The sequence below is a fragment of the Gopherus evgoodei genome, chromosome 11 (genome assembly GCF_007399415.2).
Source record: "Gopherus evgoodei ecotype Sinaloan lineage chromosome 11, rGopEvg1_v1.p, whole genome shotgun sequence".
NCBI lineage: Eukaryota > Metazoa > Chordata > Testudines > Testudinidae > Gopherus > Gopherus evgoodei.
The window spans coordinates 24,428,549-24,449,000 of record NC_044332.1 but is presented as its reverse complement, the minus strand read 5'-3'; the positions used below and the strand labels follow the sequence as shown (position 1 = coordinate 24,449,000).

At 43.4% G+C, this 20,452-nt stretch overlaps 2 protein-coding genes across 11 annotated transcripts in view; one reads left to right on the top strand and one right to left on the bottom strand.

Moving 5' to 3' along the window:
- GTF3C3 (general transcription factor IIIC subunit 3) overlaps positions 1–20,452 on the bottom strand; it is a 74,867-nt gene that overhangs the window by 7,514 nt on the left and 46,901 nt on the right. The gene's annotated exons all lie outside the window — the stretch shown is intronic.
- Positions 1–20,452, top strand: part of CCDC150 (coiled-coil domain containing 150) — a 46,344-nt gene that overhangs the window by 10,996 nt on the left and 14,896 nt on the right. For 8 of the 9 annotated variants that reach the window (XM_030580893.1, XM_030580894.1, XM_030580897.1 and 5 more), the window contains 11 exons: positions 1,514–1,643; positions 6,086–6,129; positions 7,270–7,362; positions 8,533–8,640; positions 11,347–11,471; positions 11,747–11,924; positions 12,396–12,464; positions 13,213–13,305; positions 14,948–15,031; positions 16,689–16,796; positions 16,903–16,965. In XM_030580893.1, the coding sequence (XP_030436753.1) occupies positions 1,514–1,643; positions 6,086–6,129; positions 7,270–7,362; positions 8,533–8,640; positions 11,347–11,471; positions 11,747–11,924; positions 12,396–12,464; positions 13,213–13,305; positions 14,948–15,031; positions 16,689–16,796; positions 16,903–16,965 (1,095 nt within the window). The remainder of the gene's footprint in view (positions 1–1,513; positions 1,644–6,085; positions 6,130–7,269; positions 7,363–8,532; positions 8,641–11,346; positions 11,472–11,746; positions 11,925–12,395; positions 12,465–13,212; positions 13,306–14,947; positions 15,032–16,688; positions 16,797–16,902; positions 16,966–20,452) is intronic. The other variant, XM_030580896.1, reaches the window with a different exon arrangement.

Below are 20,452 nucleotides of genomic sequence, written 5' to 3'. Positions count from 1 at the left end.
GGGACACAATTCCATGCTCTCGGTGTCCCGTAACCTCTGACTGCCAGAAACAGATTGAACAACACGGGATGGATCACTCAATAAATTGCCCTGTTCTATTCATTCTCTCTGAAGCATCTGGCACTGGCCACCGTCAGAAGGCAGGATACTGGGCTAGATGAACCATTGGTCTGACCCTGTATGGCCATTCTTATGGAAAGCCTCTGTATGTATTGTGGTTGTATTAAGGAATCTACATTGATATTCATGACACACCAGAAGGTAAAGGAAGTTAATTATGACTGGTTTATCCTAACTTTTCAGCTGACAATTTCTCTAATTTTAGTTAAGGGTTTTGGGTTATTTTGGCCTTTTCAATATTATCAATGGTACAAATGTTTTCAATGTTTTATAAGTAACTAAACAATATTGAACTTTAAAAAGAAATATGCATAGTTGTATCAGCTAGCAAAGTACTGGTACAGCTTTCTGCTAGAAAACAACATTTCTGAAGATTTTACATAGAGTTCTTAAACCTTCTGGAGTAACAGTGTTTTCCCCAGGAATTCCTACAATAACAAAGGTGACTTTCAGTTCACAAGTGCCTTTGCAATATGAAGCCCTTGTGAAGCATAAGGGAGGTGAATGCAGAGAGTGATTTGGTTATACTTCAGATAAACAACAAAAAACCCAGGCAACAAAGGCTGCCTAAACATTTCTAAATCCACAGCACTACAACAGGACTACAAAACAACAACAAAACAGGTTGTGAGATTTAGTCACATTTAAATTAATCAAATGAGCAAACAGTGATTTATTTATGTATTTTCTCAATCCTGGGAAAATAGGTTTTGGGCTGTCAAGCATCTACTTAATTTCTGTTCCTTCAAGGTCCCTTCTGCTGCCTCTGGAATTGTTCAGCATACTGCTAATAGAAATTTCATACTTTCTTCTTTTCCTAGCTTTTGTTAGTTATCATAAGATTCTTGCAGACTTCAAGTTACACAGGAAACTAACAGTGAATGAGCAAAACAAGATTGGATTAAAAGGAGAGAAAATGGTTTAATTTAATCCATCCCATGCTTTCTGATGTTTGTATTTATCACAATGTCCAGTTTTGATAAGTAGTGCGAGAAGAGACAGAATGGTTCATACGTTCAGACTTTGCTTATTTAACAGTCTGCCTGCAGTGGCCGATCCACAAAGCCTGTCTTTCTGTGATCCTTGGTAATAAAATCGCTGGCCACCCTGCTAATTTGATTTCACATATCTTATGATATGTATCTTTATTATCTCTAGCTCCACCTGCTTGACTGCATAAAATAAGCAGGTAATCGGGACCCTTTCTACAACCTCTGATACCCCACTACCTGCCCTTTGTGATTCTTCTTTAAAACATTATGCTTGAAACAATCTGATTAGCTTTTTCCTCTCCAATAGGCTAACCATTTGGATTCCGAAATTTGCTTACATTCTCATGTTTTTATAAAACTCTATATCCCAGAGAAAAGCTGATTGTGTGATATCCCTATAGGTACAGGTGCTGCAGCAGGACTGCCATGGCCTGCACAGGGATGTCCAGCTTGCCCGAGAGAGGTTACAGAAGGAGGAGGAGAGAACTGCACAGCTGGGGCAGGAGTGTACACAGCTGAAAGCTGACCTGGGTATGATAGGTTCTCAGCTAGGACTGAATATTGCCTTTTTTGTTTCAGTTTTCACCAAACAAGTTAGCAGTGATTGGACGACTAACATAGTGAACATCAGTGCAAATGGGATAGAATCTGAGGCCAAAATAGGAAAAGAACAAGTTAATAATTACTTTAGATAAGTTAGATATCTTCAAGTCGGCAGGGCCTTATGAAATACATTCTAGAACACTTAAGGAACTGGCTGAAGATATTTCTGAGCCATTAGTGATTATCTTTGAGAACTCGTGAAGGACAGATGAGATCACACAGGACTGGAAAAGGGCAAATATAGTATCTATCTATAAAATGAGGGATAAGGACAATCCAGGGAATTATAGACAGGTTAGTTTAACTTCGGTACCCAAAAAGATAATGGAGGAAATGACCAAACAAGCAATTTGTAAGCATCTAGAAGAAAACAGGGTGATGATAAATCCATGTTGACTGTTACTTAAGAACAAATCATCACACATCAACCTAATATCCTCCTTTGACAACAAGCTGGTGGATGTGGGGAAGCAGTAGATGTGATATCTCAATATTAGTAAGTCTTTTGATACTGACACACTTGACCTTCTCATAAACAAACCAGTGATATATAGCCTAGACAAATCTACTAAAAGGTGGGTGCATAACTGGTTGCAAAAACAAAACAGAAAGTAGTTGTCAGTGGTTCACTATCAAGCTGGAAGGCCATATCAAGTGGGGTCCTGCGGGGACATCTCTCAGGTCCAGTTCTGTTCAGTATTCTCATAAATGATTTGGATAATGGCACAAAGAGCACACTTATAAAATTTATGGACAATACCAAGGTGGGAGAGGTTGCAAGTGCTTTGGAGCGCAGGATTAGAATTCAAAATGATCTGGACGAACTGGAGAAACGTTCTTAAATAGGATGAAATTCACTAATACAAATGCAAAGTACTACACTTAGGAAGGAATAGTCAGTTGTACAAACACAAAATGGGAAATGACTGCCTTGGGAGGAGTACTGCAGAAAAGGGATCTGGGTGTTAAGTGGATCACAGACTGAATGAGAGTCAACAATAAAATACTGCTGCAAAAAAAAAAAAAAGCAATCATCATTCTGGGATGTATTAACAGAAGTGTTTAAGCAAGACACGAGGAGTAATTCTTCCACTCTACTCAGCACTGATAAGGCCTCCTCTAGAATGCTGTGTCCAGTTCTGGGCATCACATATTGGAAAAGATCTGGACAATTTGGAGAAAGTCCAGCAGAGAACAACAAAAACGATTAAAAGTCTAGAAAACATGACTTATGAGGAAAGATTTTAAAAACTGTGTTTGTTTAGTCTGGGAAAGTAAAGACTGAGGGGGGACACGATAAGTCTTCAAGTATATAAAGAAGAGGGTGATAAATTGTTCTCCTTAACTACAGCAGACAGGACAAGAAGTACTGGGCTTAACTTGCAGCAAGGGAGATTTAGGTTAGACCAGGGGTCAGCAGCCTTTTGGAAGTGGTGTGCCAAGTCTTCATTTATTCACTCTCATTTAAGGTTTTGCGTGCCAGTAATACATTTTAACATTTTTAGGTCTCTTTCTATAAGTCTATAATATATAACTAAACTATTGTTGTATGTAAAGTAAATAAGGTTTTTAAAATGTTTAAGATGCTTCATTTAAAATTAAATTAAAATGCAGAGCCCCCTGTACTGGTGGCCAGGACCTGAGCAGTGAGAGTGCCACTGAAAATCAGCCTGCTTGTCACCTTCGGCATACGTGCCATACGTTGCATACCACTGGGTTAGACACTAGGAAAAACTTCCTAACTGTAAAAGTAGTTAAGCTCTAGAACAAATTACAGAGGAAGATGAACAGGTTAGACAAATATTGTCAGGGATGGTCTAGATAATACTTAGTCCTGCCTCAGTGCTGGGGACTGGACTAGATGATCTATCAAGGTCCCTTCCAGTCCTACATTTCTATGATTCTGATTTGTTAGCCTTACAACACCTTCCCTACCAGACAGCAGAGGCTTGAGTGACTGAGGTCCATCATTTCAAAGCTAGTAGCATCCTCCTGATAGGCTACAGCTATATTGGCTAATGAGAGGACTGCTAATTATGAGGTGATGAACTCTTGAAGAGAATTCTCTTGGGTTTTATCTGAAGCCGCTGAAACTTTTCCTAGCTGGAGGAAAAGTAGCTGCAGTAATAATAGAGAGAAGGGAATAGAATGATGGCAATTTTCTTAATGGATTTCATCAATGCGAGTCTCTTACAGAGAAGATTTGAGCTAGTGAGTAATCATAGGACTTAATTCTTGAACTGATATTTGGCTATTATGCTGGTTGCTAATGACTCGGTCTTTTGGAGCTATGGGTAGTGGTGTAAGATAGCACAGCATGAAAAGTTCCCTGATCGCTTTTCCTTTAGATAATTTGGGAGATGCTGTGAGAAGCACTGTGAAGCAGGGGAGGGATTTAATGAGAACACAACAGCCTCTCAGAACAAAGATGTCAGTGAATGAAAATTTAGTTGATCTGATCAGGAATTCCTGCTTCAGTGAAGTACGCTGGTGGAATTTCCACCCAATTTCAAACAAAAGTTACACACTCTCACAATGAAAGGCCTCCTGGGATCTGCTTTTTTCTTTAAAAATAAAATCCCTGCCCCCCCATCCCCAGAAAATCCTCAATATTGCCTAAGTGTTTTTCCTAGGGTTCCTTCCCTCAAGGCCTGTCTGTTCCAGATTCTAGTTTCTTCTGCCAGAGAGCCACTCCCTCTTCCTTTATATTCAGGGTGAAATTTAATGAGCCATATCTGTCTCAATGAGATAGCAATAATTAACCTGCAGCTTGCTTAAGGGTTCCAACACCCACTAGTTGGGTATGAAAACAGGAGAATCTTGCCATGCTGTTATAGTAGGATTGGATGGGTGGCAGAGAGCTCTCTTCCTGTACAAACACAGAACAGTTTCCTTTTCCCCCAAACAAAAATCCATCTGTTACCCAAGTGACAAATTTGGGCTGAAACTTAGTAAATTTCTAGTATGCACTAAAAGATTAAAACCTGATATTTGTCACCAGTGTTCCCTTTAATTTTCCCCACCCACATGCAGACTGAATTTTGTTATGTGCACCAATATGGAGGTGATGTGTGACACGGTGGGGTGGGGCCAAGAGATTCGTAGTGTGGGAGGGGGCTCAGGGTTTGGGCAGAGAGTTGGGGTGTGAGGGCTCTGGCTGGGAGTGCGGGCTCTGGGGTGGGGCTGGGGATGAGGTGCTCAGGGCTGGGGTAGAGGGTTGCGGGGGAGGGAGAGGCTGAGGGCTCTGGGGTGGAGCTGGGCCTGAGAGGTTTGGGGTGCATTGGTGTTCCCTGGGGCTACAAGGGAGAGAGAGAGAGGATTCCCTGCAGCAGCACCTAGGCTGAAGAGAGGCACCTCTCCCCCAGCCACAGCAGGGGTGGGCTGGGTTGGGTTGGGGCCAGGGATGTGGTGCCTGTCCCCTCAGCAGGGCCTGGCTGGGCTGTGGGAAGGGCGACACGGTAGGTCAGGGCTTGGGGAGAGGCATCTCTCCCTGCCGGATCCCTGAGCGCCTATGCAGTACTTAATAGGCAGCTGTGTGGCCATGCAGCTTAGAGGGAATTTAGCTTGTCACCAAGTACTTTGATCCCTTCCCCACAGATTGAATTAGGAAGAAATGAAATGGTATTTTTCATTTAATTTTTTTCCCTTTAGCTTCTCCAAAGGGAGTTTGCTTACTTCTGGGGGAGAGATTAATGCGGAAAGTAAAAGTTATTAAGGCTTTCTTCTTTTGTTATTTGAAATATCTTTTGACTGACTTTCCACAGTGTACTTTGGATGTTGTAACCAAGAACCTTTGATTGGCTTCATTTTTATATTCTTTTCATTCATGTATCTCTCATCCTCTTCACCTTTGTCAGTATCTCATTCAGAAGCCGTGCAGAACTGGAAGAGGCACGGTATACAGATAGTTCATTCAGACCAACACAAGTACATTCTTTTTGTACCCTGTGTGTGTGTGTGTAAACTAGGGGCCTGAGTTTTTAGACACAAAAACATATATGGTATTGCACGTAATCTGTGTACAATTGCCACATAATTCAGGTTATGAGCACAATTACCCAGGATGCATGTGCAATCACAGTAATTGCATGCATAAGTAAGAGGCACAATAGTGTACTTTCCTCTTAAAAAAAAAATGGTAGTAGTCTTGCCTGTGATTAACAGGAAGGAAGGATGTGCTCTACAGTGATCCTGCTGAAAGGTTAGATCTATCAATAAAAGTGTCATCAGACACAGCAGCATGTTAATGGAAATCTTGCACATTTGTTCCATATTCAGTTATCTAAGCAACCCACTTTAATTAAAAAGGTGACATTTTGATTTACAACCATATAGTTTCATGGCTTTGTTTTGATTTTGCTCTGCCTTAGATTCCAGAAACTGCATCATTTCCCAGCTCAGTGAAGAAGCAAAAGTAAGTTGTAAACAACTGCTGGAGGGGGAAGGGGTTGATTTTTCTCCTTTTTCTAATGTAAGAAGCAAAACATCACTGTACCTCAGTCCTGACCTGCAGACCCTCTGTTATTCCTTTCATGTACAGGGACTGTCATGTGGGTGAGATTGGATAGCGTCTTTTTTATGTGAACAAATGCCACTCAGAGACTCAAGGCTAAATAAAATGAAGTCCGCTTTAATTCTGAGTAAGAATGTCTACACAGGGGCTTAATGTAGTTCAACTAATCCATTTTAAATTCACACTTTTTAGTTAGTTTGGATTAATTTTTCTGAGTTCCCTGTGTAAGAGAAGCCCTTAAAGGCTACTGAACAGTTAGCAAAATAGGGATTAATGTCACAAATTATGTGTCTAATCTAGGTTTGTCTTGGATTTTTGGGGGTACTATATTTACTACTATGGGGAAGGGCTCCTATCAGTGAAGAATCCAGAGTTGAATGCAAAATTTCAAGTGTGGCTGCAATAGAAAGAAGCTATTTACTTTCTAATCCATTATTCTTTATTTTGTGTATTATGGTAGTGCGTAGGAGACTGAGTGATGTAACAAGATCTCCTTGTGCTCAGCACTGTACAAATACAACAAATAGTCACTGCCCCCAATGAACTTACAGTCTGTATGCGGTCTGTGTATATGCAGCCCAAAGCTGTGCTTGAAAGCAAAAAGGTTTTAGTGATGTCAAGGCTTGGTATACATAAGCAGTGCTGCATCAGTGGTGATAGATGAGCAGATGTAGGATTTGTGGCAGGAGGATAGTTTAGGGTCAAGGATGATGCCAAGATTGCTGACAGTAAAGGCAAATAGGTGTTTTGAATTGATATGAGGTTGTGCTTGACTATCCAAATAAATAAAATACACATGTAGAAAAGGCTAACTGGAGTATCATAATCTTGGCTATCCTTGTCAAAGGAAGTTTATATTAATGGAGCCCAGGCTGGCATCTACAGGTGCTTAAGTAGCACTGTTACAGGCTAACCAGCTCTGTTAAACAAAAGTGAGAGACAAATGTGAAATGCCCTGAAATTCTTGGCTGGATGATGAAATACACTGTGTCTGTTTTCACCTTTTCTCATGGAGAAATTCTGTTTGATTCTTCCCTTTAGAATGCGGAGCTGTCTTTCAGCAAAGAACATGAGGAAAATGTGCAACTGCGATCTGAAATAACAGCTCTGCGAGAGACAGCAGAGAAAGTACAGGTAATGAAAGTAGCATCTCTTACCATATCACAGAGCTAAAACATAGAGGACAGGATCTACAATGACTAATTGAGTGTAATTCTCACATCTTGGTATGCCTCCCTGGTCTGGGGTAGAGCTACACAATGAAAACTGCACAGTCTGCTTGCTGGGCTGGTGACAATGAAGAGTCTTCAGATACAGATGTTAAATATGATGACTTAGTTTCTGTATGTTGTAAATTTGAAATCCCAAAATATTCACTTTAGTTTATGGTCTCTGATTTAGCCACAATTCTAACATAGGCTTCCAATCTTGTGGCTGCTTTTATTGATATACTTAGACTTCTAAGAAGGCGCAAATTCTACATATTGAAAGGGCTGATTCTCCATTACTTGAAGACTTTAAATCAAGACTGGATAGTTTTCTAAAAGAGACAGGATAGCTCAAACAACGTACTGGCTGGATGTAGGATTTACTGGATGTTGTTATGGCCCGTGTTAGGCAGGAGACAAGATGATTATAATGGTCCCTGCTGGCCTTAGAATCTATGAAAGACACTTAATTGCTGCTTTAGTTTTTCGTTTAGCAGCAGCTCTCCAGTGAAGTGAATGGATCTTTAGAGTCTTGGCATTTCTGCAGCATTGCTATAGTGTAAATTGTAAAGAGATGTCCCTTACAAAAAAGCATTCTGTAATGAGCTGAGAATAATACCTAGATCTCCTGATTTCCAGTCCTGTATTTTTGTCACAAGTCCATCTTTCCCTTCCTGGAGAAAGGCAAAGGGCAACTGGCATTTAGACAGTCCTTCAGTGACTGGTTCTAGACAACGTGTTTTTTAAACTATAGAATGGAATCTGATCCTTTGGTCTTGCCTTGTGCTATTTCAAATACTAAGTGTCATTGAGTGAATCAGGGTAGAGCTTCAGTACCCTTAGCGTTGCTGATACTGGTTTGTGCCAGTCTTACAGTATTTTTACAGCAGCACACTTTTTGACCCTTCCACTGAAAACTGGTGTTATCTGAACACTTTTCTCAGTGGACCTAGTTATAGCAAAGGTCACATTGACCTTCAAAACTGCAAGATGATGGGGGTAGAGGAAATATAAAAGAAATTGATAGGTTTGTAAGTGTTTTTATTTCTACTGTAGAAAGTTTGAAATAAAAACTTGTATATTTTCCCCTCTGTAGATCATTAATGACCAGTTGAACCAACAATGCTCAGAACTGAGTGCTACACTTCGAAGCATTTCCATGGAGAATGCTAAACTCATTTCAGATCATCAGGCCATGCTTAAGGTATGCAGTTCAAAATTAGGCTAGTAACATAGCCAATGTGAAGCATCTGTGGCTCAGAGACCAGGAAGAATAGATGAGGGGAAAGCTCAATAAACCAGTTACATCCTGTAAAATATTTTATGGATTAAGACTCCGAATTCGAGTCAGCTTGACATAGTTGGTTTTGAACACTTGGTATCAAACCCCAATAAAATGTAAAACCATGTTATCTTATAATTCTCCATCTTCCTCCTGCTCAAATGACAGGCAGTATCCTTGATAAAATGAAAATTAATGTGAGAATAGAATCAGTGCGCAGTTTGGTAGCCAGGAGTGTGTTTAATTGACTAGATCCAATCTTTCCCCAAGTCACTCATTCTAATATGTATCACCTTCTGGAATTTATTCTTTCTTCTCCAGAGAAGAGAAGAATATTTCTCTTACACTCTCCTTCCTCCACACGGTTCCTGCCTTCTCATCAGTGCAGAACTAGCCCCTGCTCATTCTGACATCTATAACTATTTTTCTGTCAGCCAGTTGGTGTCATCAGAGAATGGCACAGAGCATTCTTCCCTTGGAACAGAGAATTCAAAACTTAGACTGATAGCAATCTTCTAGACTTCACTATTTTGGTTTGATGCATCTAGCAAGTATTTATTTAAAAGAGACATCATCAGATTGATGATTTTTTTAATTGACTAAAGAAATTCCAGTTTATGGTTGGATACCCTTTAAATAGCAAGTACAGATTTTTAATTTTTTTTTAAAAGGGTGTTTATGCTGCCTTGCATTGCTTAGAAGGGTATTTTGGGCAGGCCCCAAAACACCACCAAACATTTACATTATTTAATATTTTTGTGAATGACCTGGAAGAAAACAGAAAATCATTGCTGATAAAGATTGCTGATGACACACAGATTGGGGGAGTGGTAAATAATACAGGCTAAACAGGGCACAAGCAGACACTGTGTTTCCATACAGCCAAATGTAAGGTCTTCTAAGAACAAAATATAAGTAATAGTTACAGGATGGGGGACTGTATCCTGGAAAGCAGTGGCTCTGAAAGAGATGTGGGGGTCATGATGGCTAATCAGCTAAACATCAGCTCCAGGTGTAATGCTATGGCTATGCGCTTATGCAATCCTTGGATGTATAAACAGGGGGATATCAAGCAGGAATAGAGAGATTATACTACCTCCGTACTTGGCACTGGTCAGGGGTGGCTCTAGGTATTTTGCCGCCCCAAGCACGGCAGGCAGGCTGCCTTCGGCGGCTTGCCTGCGGGAGGTGCCCGGTCCTGCGGATTCAGTGGCATGCCTGCGGTAGGTCCGCTGAAGCTGCGGGACCAGCGGACCCTCTGCAGGCATGCCGCCGAAGGCAACCTGCCTGCCACCCTCGCGGCAACCGGCAGAGCGCACCCCGTGGCTTGCCACCCCAGGCACACGCTTGGTGTGGTGGTGCCTGGAGCTGCCCCTGGCACTGGTGCAATCTCTACAGGAATACTGTGTCCAGTTCTGGTGTCCACATTTCAAGAAAGATGTTGAAAAATTGGAGCAAGTAATTACTGGAGCTATCCAGTAATAAGACAGGATACAGAAATCCCCAAACTGACCAGGAGAGAACACTTTGGTTTAAATAGTAGCTTTGTGCCCTCTACCAGTCTTTTTTTTGCTGTAGACCAGGGGTCGGCAACCCAAAGTACGCGTGCCAAACACGGTATATGAACTGATTTTGAGTGGCATGCTGCTGCCTGCTGCGGTCCCAGCCCCCCTGCCCACTGCTCTCCCTTGTGAGGGCAGGAGGCAGAAGCTTGGTCCTGCGGCAGCCAAGCTTGCTCCCTCCCCCAGCGTGTTGCTTTCCTTCCCCATCTCCTCCTTCCCTGCACTGATCAGCTGATGGCCCTTGCGAAGGGGAGGGGGAGCGGGAGGGGGAAGAGTGGCAGCGTGCTCACTGCTCTATAGAGGAGGCAGAGAAGAGGTAGGGACAGGGCATATCCCTTCCAGCCCCCTGCCTTGAGGTGCTCAGGGCAGGGGGCTGGGAGCACCCCCACGAGCCAAGCACCCCAGCCCTCTGCCCTGAACCCCCCCCCACAGCCCTCTGCCCTGCACCCCACACACACCCAGCCCTCTGCCCTCATCCCTGTACCCCCCCCACACACACCCCAGCCCTCTGCCCTGACCCTTAAACCCCTCCACACCCCCAGCCCTCTGCTCTGCACCCCTCACCCCCCCAGCCCTCTGCCCTAATCCCTGTACCCCCCCCATACACCCAGCCTTCTGCCTTACACCCCCCACACCCCTACTGCCCTCTGCCCTGACCCCTGAACCCCCCGGTCTGGGGTCCCGGCTGCTGGCCTCTTGCAGCCGGCATCCCAGCTGCAGGTCCCACTCAGCCCGCTGCTGGCCTAGGTGAACAGAACTCCAGGCTGGCAGCAAGCTGAGCAGGCTGGCAGCGTAAGTCAGTATTTTAATTTAATTTTAAATGAAGCTTCTTAAACATTTTGAAAACCTTGTTTATTTTATATACAACAATAGTTTAGTTATATATTATAGACTTATAGAAAGACCTTCTAAAAACATTAAAATGTATGACTGGCACGCGAAACCTTAAAGTAGAGTGAATAAATGAAGACTTGGCACACCACTTCTGAAAGGTTGCCGAACCCTGCTGTAGACTTTTGCATAACCCTTTGGAGTTTTCACACTGACATTTCCTTTCCCTCTTTAGGCAGAACAGGAGAGGATGACTCAGAAACTGCTGGAACAAGACTTGCTGCTGGATGCTGCTCGTGCCAACATTATAGGAGAGCTGCAAAGCATGCAGAACGAAAAAGCCCAACTTCAAAAAGAGCTGTGAGTGAAGAATATTCTAAATCTTTATCCTTTGACCTCTTCTCCCTTGCGTGCTAGCCGTCTTTGGTGTGTCCTGGTCCCTGTATCTATCCAAGCCTCCTACAGGCTCTACTTATTTCCTGTTGGCTGATACTTAATCGGGACTTTTGAACACAGTAAAACAGGTACCAATAAGCATGTCTGGTATATAACGTAAAATCCATTTTCTGTTCACGACATCTAAGTTTGTGAGGTATTGAACTCCAACTCAGCTGTTTCCTGTCTCACTTACACAGGGAGGCCTTGCACACAGAGCATGCTGGCTGCAGACAAAAAGCATGCCTAGCTGAGGAGATGACAACCACACAGAAGGTGCTCCTGGAGTCTACTATCGCTAGACTTCGAGGTGAACTGGAGACAGCACTGAAAGAGAGAGGATCTCTACTGATGGAGAAGGAGAGTCTTCAGCAAGAAGTACAATGGATATTTTACAGTCTCTTACTTTTATTTTAAAGGTGTATCATAGAAGACATTTCCATCTACTTTGCTAAAATTCCCATCCTCCCCAGTATTGGTCCCATGGTGAAGTAGTATAGTCTCATATTCTCTGCAAATGTGGAAATATGGGTGGGAACATAATCTTTGGCCTCCTCCCATTCTGATGCTTTAGTGTCATGGCAGACAGCATTGGTGATATGTCTAGTAGTGGGTGGACATAAGGGAGTAGATTGCAATGTAACAGTTATGATATTGCCTTGCCCTGTCAGGGAAGGGAACTGAGGAAAGTGCCTTGTTTCTAATTTCTGGGTTGGTCTGTGACCCCTCTGTCTGAGATAAAGGGCTACATCTCTCTGTTGGAAGTATTAATGGATCTCTAGGGTGGATCTAGTAGAGTCGCTTTTTGGCTGATTTTAAAAGTGACTTTATTTTAATTCCTTATTGCAGATGAAGAAAACAGCAAGTGATGTAACACAGGAGAGGAACAAACTGGAAATGGAACTAACTGGGAACAAGGTACTACCAAGTATGCATGGCTTTGCTCTGACTTCTGATTCTCTCCCTTCTTTTGGGTTGGTATCCATAGTACAAAGAGTGTTATCTTAACTGAACCTGTGACAGGGAGGTGAGAGTTTTCTTTAGCACTGATGGTAGTGATGCCAGATGGCTTGTAAAGGAGACATGAATCTCTGGACTGGACTGCAGGATTGCATCTGCTTTAGCAAACTTTACTGCGATAATTTACCATTGGTGCAGCTCTTTTGACTATAGCAATGATTGTAGCTGTGATGAGACAGAACTCAGTTATTTTTACAGCTATATAATCTGTGGTTAGACTCACGTCTACACTACAGCTTCCACCATTGCTGAAGGTTGATGGTCACATGAGACTCTCGCTGTTCCTTAGGGATTGAATGCACCACCTCAACAGTATTTTCAGCCCCCACTGAATTCTGAGGCCATATGTACTTATCTTCTGTGTAGCGCTCTCAAACCTGCATAGCTTGGAGATATTAAATGTTGGATTTGTGATGTATACTTCAGTGTGTTTGCAGCATACTTACTGCTGAGCTTACCTGACAGGTTAACTTTTTGGGGAAGGCTGAATCACTAGTGCTGAAGGGAAGGTAAAAGCAAGTAGCTCTAGGTATGAGGGCCTGTGAATAATTCACACACTTGGGGTTGAAATTTGGTCCATTGATATATATTGTATCCAAGACACTTAAGGAAAAATCCAATTGCAATCATGTCTTTTGTTTTGAAGCTAGAAATGGGTGCTATGAGATCCACACTGCAGAATCTGGAGAAGGAGAACAAGAGGCTAATGGATCGCTTGGTGGCACTGGAACACCAGCAGGTAACCTGAGATTTTCAGTCAGCTTTTGTTGACCTGTGTATTCTCGCCTTCAGTTTGTTCTAAAATAGGTAGGTAACCCCGGTGTTGACTGGTGAGTAAATGTCAGGAGTCAAGCTACAATCTAAAATAGTTATCCTGATCTCATGATATTTCTGTGCCTAGTTTCCATACTAATGGAATGTGAGAGAGGAGAGACAAAAGCATAAAATAACGGCTACATGTTAATTTTGTTTTCAGGTTTCCATTTGAATTTGTTAAAGAGTAAAAATGTTCATGCTGTGTGGGAAGGATTTATGACTAGCTGAAGGGACCACTTATGCTATGGCTACACTTGGAGTTAGAGGTGTGATTCCAAACTTGTGTGGATCTACCTGTGCTAGCCCTCCTCAAGTTAGAGTGCTAAAAATAGCTGTATAGCCGGGGTAGCGGCAAGCAGTGACACAGACTAACCACGCCGAGTATGTACCCATGGGGTCCTGAAGTACAACTATATCGGGGATTTTCCCATGGGTATTCTGTTCCATTATGTAGTGTAGGTGGGACTTTAGCCTGTATACACCATAACATAGAAGATAGCTAGATACAAGTCAGTTAACACTTCTGTTGGTACTTGGAGATGTCATTTCTGCTGTCTATTTTCCTGTCCTCTCTCACTATTGCTGTAGCACTGAAACTTGACCAGTGCTAGAAACAGTGGAAGTGTTAGTGCAGACCAGCTGCAGAGTTTTTACCACTGTGTCCTCCAACTGTACTGAGCAGGTCCAGGTCTCATGGTAGTAAAAACTGTCTACGCAAGTTGTGTCAGCGTGAGACTTTCAGAAAAACACCACTGTAAATAGGTCCTCTAATCAGGAAGCTAGAGAAAATTCAGCTGAAACAGCTTATGTCTGTCTGTCATGTGGTGATCAAAATTAATTATAAGATAGTTAAGTTCTTTAAAGTTTCATAGATTCATAGACTCTAGGACTGGAAGGGACCTCGAGAGGTCATCGAGTCCAGTCGCCTGCCCTCATGGCAGGACCAAATACTGTCTATATTATTAAAATATAATAAGTGACAATTTACCATCTCCGCTCCACACACAAAATTAGCTTCACAATAATTAGTCAGTCACTCATAGGAGTATGAATCAACAAAATGTTATGAAGCTTAAAAATAGTTCATCTCCATAATTTTCCAATTCTTTGTTTCTTCTGGTACCTGCTCTCACTCTGAACCATTTCTTTGCCTATGACTCTTGCCTTCCCCACTCTCTGTCCTTTGCCAATTCCTTTTCTCCTCCTTTCCCTCTTGCCAGAGGGCAGGTTCTTCTGCCATTCACTTTCTTGCTGCCTGTGCTTGAGGTTAGGCTCTATGATCCAGGTCTAAATGGTTGAGAACCAGTGTGTGCCTGCTTCTTCCTATAGGCTGGCATGGCTTATGGTGGTATGACTACATCTTTCTGCTGCTATGTTGTTTCACTTGGTGAGAACTCTTGACCTCATTTTTAAATGAAAATCTGGACAAAACAGGAGGACAAAGGTAGTTCTAAAACTTGAAGGGAAAAAGGACTAAACCTCAGGGAGAGACAAGATGCTGAAGCCCAAGTCCATTTTGGCTTGTTTTTCCTAGGAGACAGTGACCTCTGCTCTTGTTTTCCCAGCATGCTCAACAGCAGGTCGAACAGGTTCTAGCAGAGCTGACTGACAGTAAGAATAAACTGGCCTACGACAAAGGAAAGCTTCAGGTACCTGATTTTTGCCTTTATTTCAGATTGTTTAGAGCAGGGAGAAATCCTTCTGCCCAGCTGATCCAGGATTATTTAACCAGATCTTCACTATTACAGTTGGAAGGAAGTTCTTGTATTTCCTTCTGCAGATGTCCTCATTTGTGCAACAGCTGCCAAATATTTTTAAGTCATTTGGGATTTAAAACTGTCTTTGATCCTAGTCAGACCATTTATTGCCTTTAGGTAAAAGATTGGGTTGAGATGCCTCACTTATTACAGCTATAGGATTCCGGGTAAACAAGCTATTGGATGTATGAAAATCATTGAGTAACAAGGAAGGAAAGGGGGGCATTTTAAAGCAAACACATGTTTAGAAACCCTTGTCAAAGAGAGCCTGGGAGTTTGGGGTGTCTTGATAAGCAGGTTATTCCAAGGTGTAAAATAAGAAGGGAACAGACTGCATGGTTATAAATGTAGATAAAATTAAAATAAGTGCACAATAGAAGGGGATGACGAAAGCGAGATATTTTCATTTCTGAGTTGCAGGTGGGTGCCTTAGAATTTGGGAAAGGGGTGCATTGATTTTGGGCTGCTTTTAAAAAAAACAGCATAGAAGGGGTCAATAGAGAGAATGGTGGCTATTTACATGGTGAAACAGCTGCATGTTTGTGTAGTGTCACTGCATCTGGTGATTATTGTGGAGGCTTTAAAGTCTTGATAGATCAGCACGAGATGAACAGCTATTCAATAGGTGTGCAGTTTTCTCAACCTCACTGCAGCTACACAGAGGTCTGTTCCTGAGTCCCCGGGGTGGTTATTTGCTGCACACCTCACCACTCCACATCTGAAATGGTTGAGTTTGCACCGGAGACAGCATGGCAACTCGAGGCCAGGAGTCTCTTGTAAAGTGCTGAGTGATGAGGGAGGAGTTTCTTACAGGGGGAGCAGCTTGTTCCTATTCTGCTCGCCACAATGTGATGAGATGGTTGGTAACAAAGTCCATATTGGTCTTTTATTGTTGAGTTGGTGGCAAGCACCTCCTATATGTCTTTGAAAAGTGGCAGTTGTAGTATCTCCTGGATTGTGTCAAGGAGGTTCTTTCCTGCAATATAAGGCCTGATGTTAGGAGGAGATGTATTAGGAGGCCTGATGTTAGGAGACTGGTATCCACTTAGGTTTTATGCTCTCATGGTTCCGGTTAGTCTCATCATTAAATTCAGTTGTACATCAACTAGCTTTGTGTGGAGAGAGTTTTTGACCACACAGGAGCACAGTAGTCTCTAACTAAGTAGCAAAGAGCTGTGCAGTGTTTGCGCATTAGCTTCCCAAGCTGAGCCTGCAAGCTTATTGAAGAAGCCATTTCTTTTCTTAATCTTCTGAGCTACCTTCGAGAGGCAAGTGTGTGAGCTAGAATTACTCCTAAATATACTGATGATAATCATAGGTGAGGGGCCAAGACACTATATTGAGCTTTATATTAAAATGATTCATCCTGTTTTAATTTTGCCTTTCTGTGAAGATAAAGTGAAATGACTTTCTTGCTGTTCTTCATATTCTGAGACTTTGCTCAGTGTTAATTTCTTTTAGGTTTACAAACTCTCCCCCTCTGCTTCTGTGGCTGTCTCAAGCTCATTCCTTCTCTTCACCGTGACTCTGTCTCTGCTTTTTCCTTTAGAGCAAAGTACAGCAGCTGGAGGAAGAACTGCAATCTCTTGCAGATGCACATGCAGAGAATAGCCACCTTCGCAAGCTGAATACAGCCTTGGAGACCAAATATACTCAGGTACAATCAAACTCAGAGGATTCTTCACTTCTCAGCATTGAAGTTAAACTGCTCCCCTCAAGAACGTCACTAGTTTAATACTAACTTTTATTGTTATAAATTACAGGTGAATGTAGAACTTGGCTCTGTCAAGATTAACATGCAAAGGATGGAAGCTCAGCTGAAGCAGGTACCAAAACAAAAGGCTATTTTCCTGCAAATGTACTGTGTGTGTTTAGGGCTGTACCTTGCCAAATCGGTGGGATTGCAGGAATTTTTATATCTTTCTACTCCTGGCTCACAACAGAGTGTATAAATTGTCACAGATTATTTGGTTGCTTTTCTGGGAGAGGAAAAGGAAGAAGACATTGAATGTTCAGGCTAATCTGATCTAGATCACTTATTCAGTCTTGTTGGGAACAGCACAAAGAGGGGTTATATTGTGCTGGGCAGAGGTACCAAGCTTGCATGTTTTATTTGGTGCACTGGGCTGTGTTTTCTGCTAGTCTTGTTTCGGTGTCTGAGAAGAAACAGAAGTCTGTGAGTGCCAGTTTAATATTGCAAATTAGTTCTTGGTCAGAGAAAGAAATCCTTTAGATTCATAAAGAAAATTATAGGTTATAGTAACTGCCTTAAAGTGTGTTCTGTTGGGCTGTATTGCTCCTAGAGGGGTGAAGGAAAATGCTCAAGTTGTAGGATATGCAAATTTATAAATTCTGTCTGGTAACCAAGAGATAGTATGTGCCACACTAGTTTGCACTACAGATGAGAGAGGCAGGATGCAGCAGTGATTAGGCTGGGATCCTGTAGCGCAGTAGGCCTTGGTTCAATTCCCTGCCCTACCACTTACCTCCCTAAATCATCTAGTCGTCATACCTATAACAACACTGCCCGACCTCACAGGGATGTCAGAGGGATAAATACTGGAGCTGGGCAGAAAAGTGTTTCCTTGTCAAACAAACATTTTCTCATCCTGAATTGGGATAACTATCTCAAATTTTCGAAAACCAAAAATCCAACAACAAAAATTTGGTTTGGGGCACTCAAAATGTTTAGAAAAATCAAGAGCTGTTTTGAACTCGAAAACCAGAATTTTCAATTTTTTTTTGAAAAACTGATTTGAAAAAATTCATCTAACTTAACCCTTTCCTGCAAAAAAAGTTTCACTTTTGACAAATGGGAATTTTTTGACAAATATTTCATCAAGCAATTCCCAGCTAGCTCTGGCAGATACTTTAAAGATTGTGAGACAGTCTGACATTGTGGTAATGGGAGCCATAGATCCACACCAAAATCTGAAAGCCCTCAAACTTTGGGAAAGCAATTTACAAAGATAGTAAGTTATCTCCATTCTACAGATGGGGGAAAAATGGAGACACAGAAAGGTCTCACAGCAAGAGGTTGGCAGAATCATGACTATAACCCTTAGAACAGGGGTCGGCAACCTTTCAGAAGTGGTGTGCCGAGTCTTCATTTATTCACTTTAATTTAAGGTTTCACGTGCCAGTAATACATTTTAACGTTTTTATAAGGTCTCTTTCTATAAGTCTATAATATATAACTAAACTATTGTATGTAAAGTAAGCAAGGTTTTCAAAATGTTTAAGAAGCTTCATTTAAAATTAATTAAAATGCTGATCTTACACCGCCAGCCTGCTCAGCTCGCTGCCAGCCTGGGGTTCTGTTCACCTAGGCCAGCAGCGGGCTGAGCAGGGCCTGCAGCTGGGACCCCAGACCTGGGTGGGGAGGTTTCAGGGGTCAGGGCAGAAGGCTCGGGTGGAGGGGTTCAGGGATGAGGGCTGGGGTGTGGGGGGGGTGTAGGACAGAAGGCTGGATATGGGGGGGTCAAGGGTCAGGGCAGAGGACTGAGAGTGTGTGTGTGGGGTGCATGGCAGAAGGCTGAATGTGGGGGTGGGGATCAGGGCAGAGGGATGGGGCTGTGGGGATGCAGAGCAGAAGGCTGGGTGAGTGTTGGGGTGGGCGGGGTTCAGGGCAGAGAGCTGGGGGTTTGGGGGGTACAGGGCAGAAGGCTGTGTGTGAGGGGTTCAAGGGTCAGGGCAGAGGGTTGGGGGGTATGGGGGCTGCAGAGCAGAAAGCTGTGTGTGTGAGGGGGTCAGGGCAGAGGGTGTGTGGGGCTCAAGGGTAAGGGCAGAGGGCTGGGGGGTATGAAGGCTGCAGGGCAGAAAGCTCAGTGTGTGTGGGGGGGTGAGGGCAGAAGGCTGGGGGTGTGGCGGGGTTCAAGGGTCAGGGCAGAGGGCTGAGGGGTATAGGGGCTGCAGAGCAGAAAGCTGAGTGTGTAGGGTGGGTCAGGGCAGAAGGCTGGGGGTGTGGGGGGGAATTCAAGGGCCAGGGCAGAGGGCTGGGGGCGTGTGGGGGCTGCAGGGCAGAAGACAGTGGGGGGGATTAGGGCAGATGGCTGGGGTGCTCCCAGCCTCCCACCCTGGGCAGCTCATGGCAGAGGGCTGAAAGAGATATGCCTGTTCCACCTCCTTCCCCAAGGCTCAGTCCCTACCTCTCTCTGTCCCCTCTAGGGAACTGCCGGCACACTTTTGCTCTTCCCCCCTCCCCCTCGCTAGGACCATCAGCTGATTGGCCCAGGGAAGGAGAGAGGGCAGGGCAGGAAAGCACCACACTGGGGGAAGAAGCGGGGGAGAGGGAAGCTTGGTTGCCGCAGAACCAAGCTTCTGCCTCCTGCCCCCACAGGGCAGAGCGGTGGGTGGGGGGGCTGAGTGGGGCTGGGGGCCAGGACTGCGGCAGGCGGCTGCGTGCCGCTCAAAATCGGCCTCGCATGCCATGTTTGGCACGCGTGCCACAGGTTGCCGACCCCTGCCTTAGAATGTTCTGCCTCACATGACACAAGATTAAGTTCCAAATGGTGATCTGTTACATTCTGCTTGGTGAGGTCACAGTATATAGTATGATAAGAAGGGGAAAGGCATAGTGACACTGCATATAGTTCTAATGCTGTACTAGTGAGCAGTGATGTCTCAGTGCTAATAAGATATAAAGGGAAACCACAGTGATTTAGCTTTCAGTTCATGCCCGGTCTACAAAGTATTAGGAAAGAAAACTGAAAACCCACTCAAATTAATCAGAAATAGTAAATGATGCTTTAAAATGACTTACAAGGTCTTTATAAAGTAATGCAGTGCAGGGATAAGATGCAGCATCTGTGAATGTGGCCTCTGTTGTGTCTTCAATGGGATAGATATTTTGGGAGTAGTTACCTTACTGTGCGCTCTTCTGGTTTTCTTTATTTCTTCCTCTTTCCCTCCTCCCACCCATTTCTGTCTACTTGGACTGATTGATTTGTTTTGTAGCAACAATGCCACCAAGAAGAAGAAAATCCCCAGAGAGGCCCTGGCAGCAGAAGCCCAGTGTTCATTACTTTAAGTCAGATATGGGTGATTTGGGAGAGGGAGCTGCAGGCTTTGGATCGCATGCTTCTACTGTCCATTGCCCTTCACACCGGGTTCATTTCATGCCGGGTCTACATTCAAGGAAGTCTGCTTCTGAATGTGGTGGCTGTCCTAGAATCTCTCTGAGGACTTTGTTAAATGCTATTAAGACCATGGAGGAAAGATTGGAGGATAAAATAGATATCCTTGCTCCAAGGCTATTGAAAGCTGAATGGTCTGCTGAACTTAGTGAAGACGATTTCCTGATGGTGAGTGAAG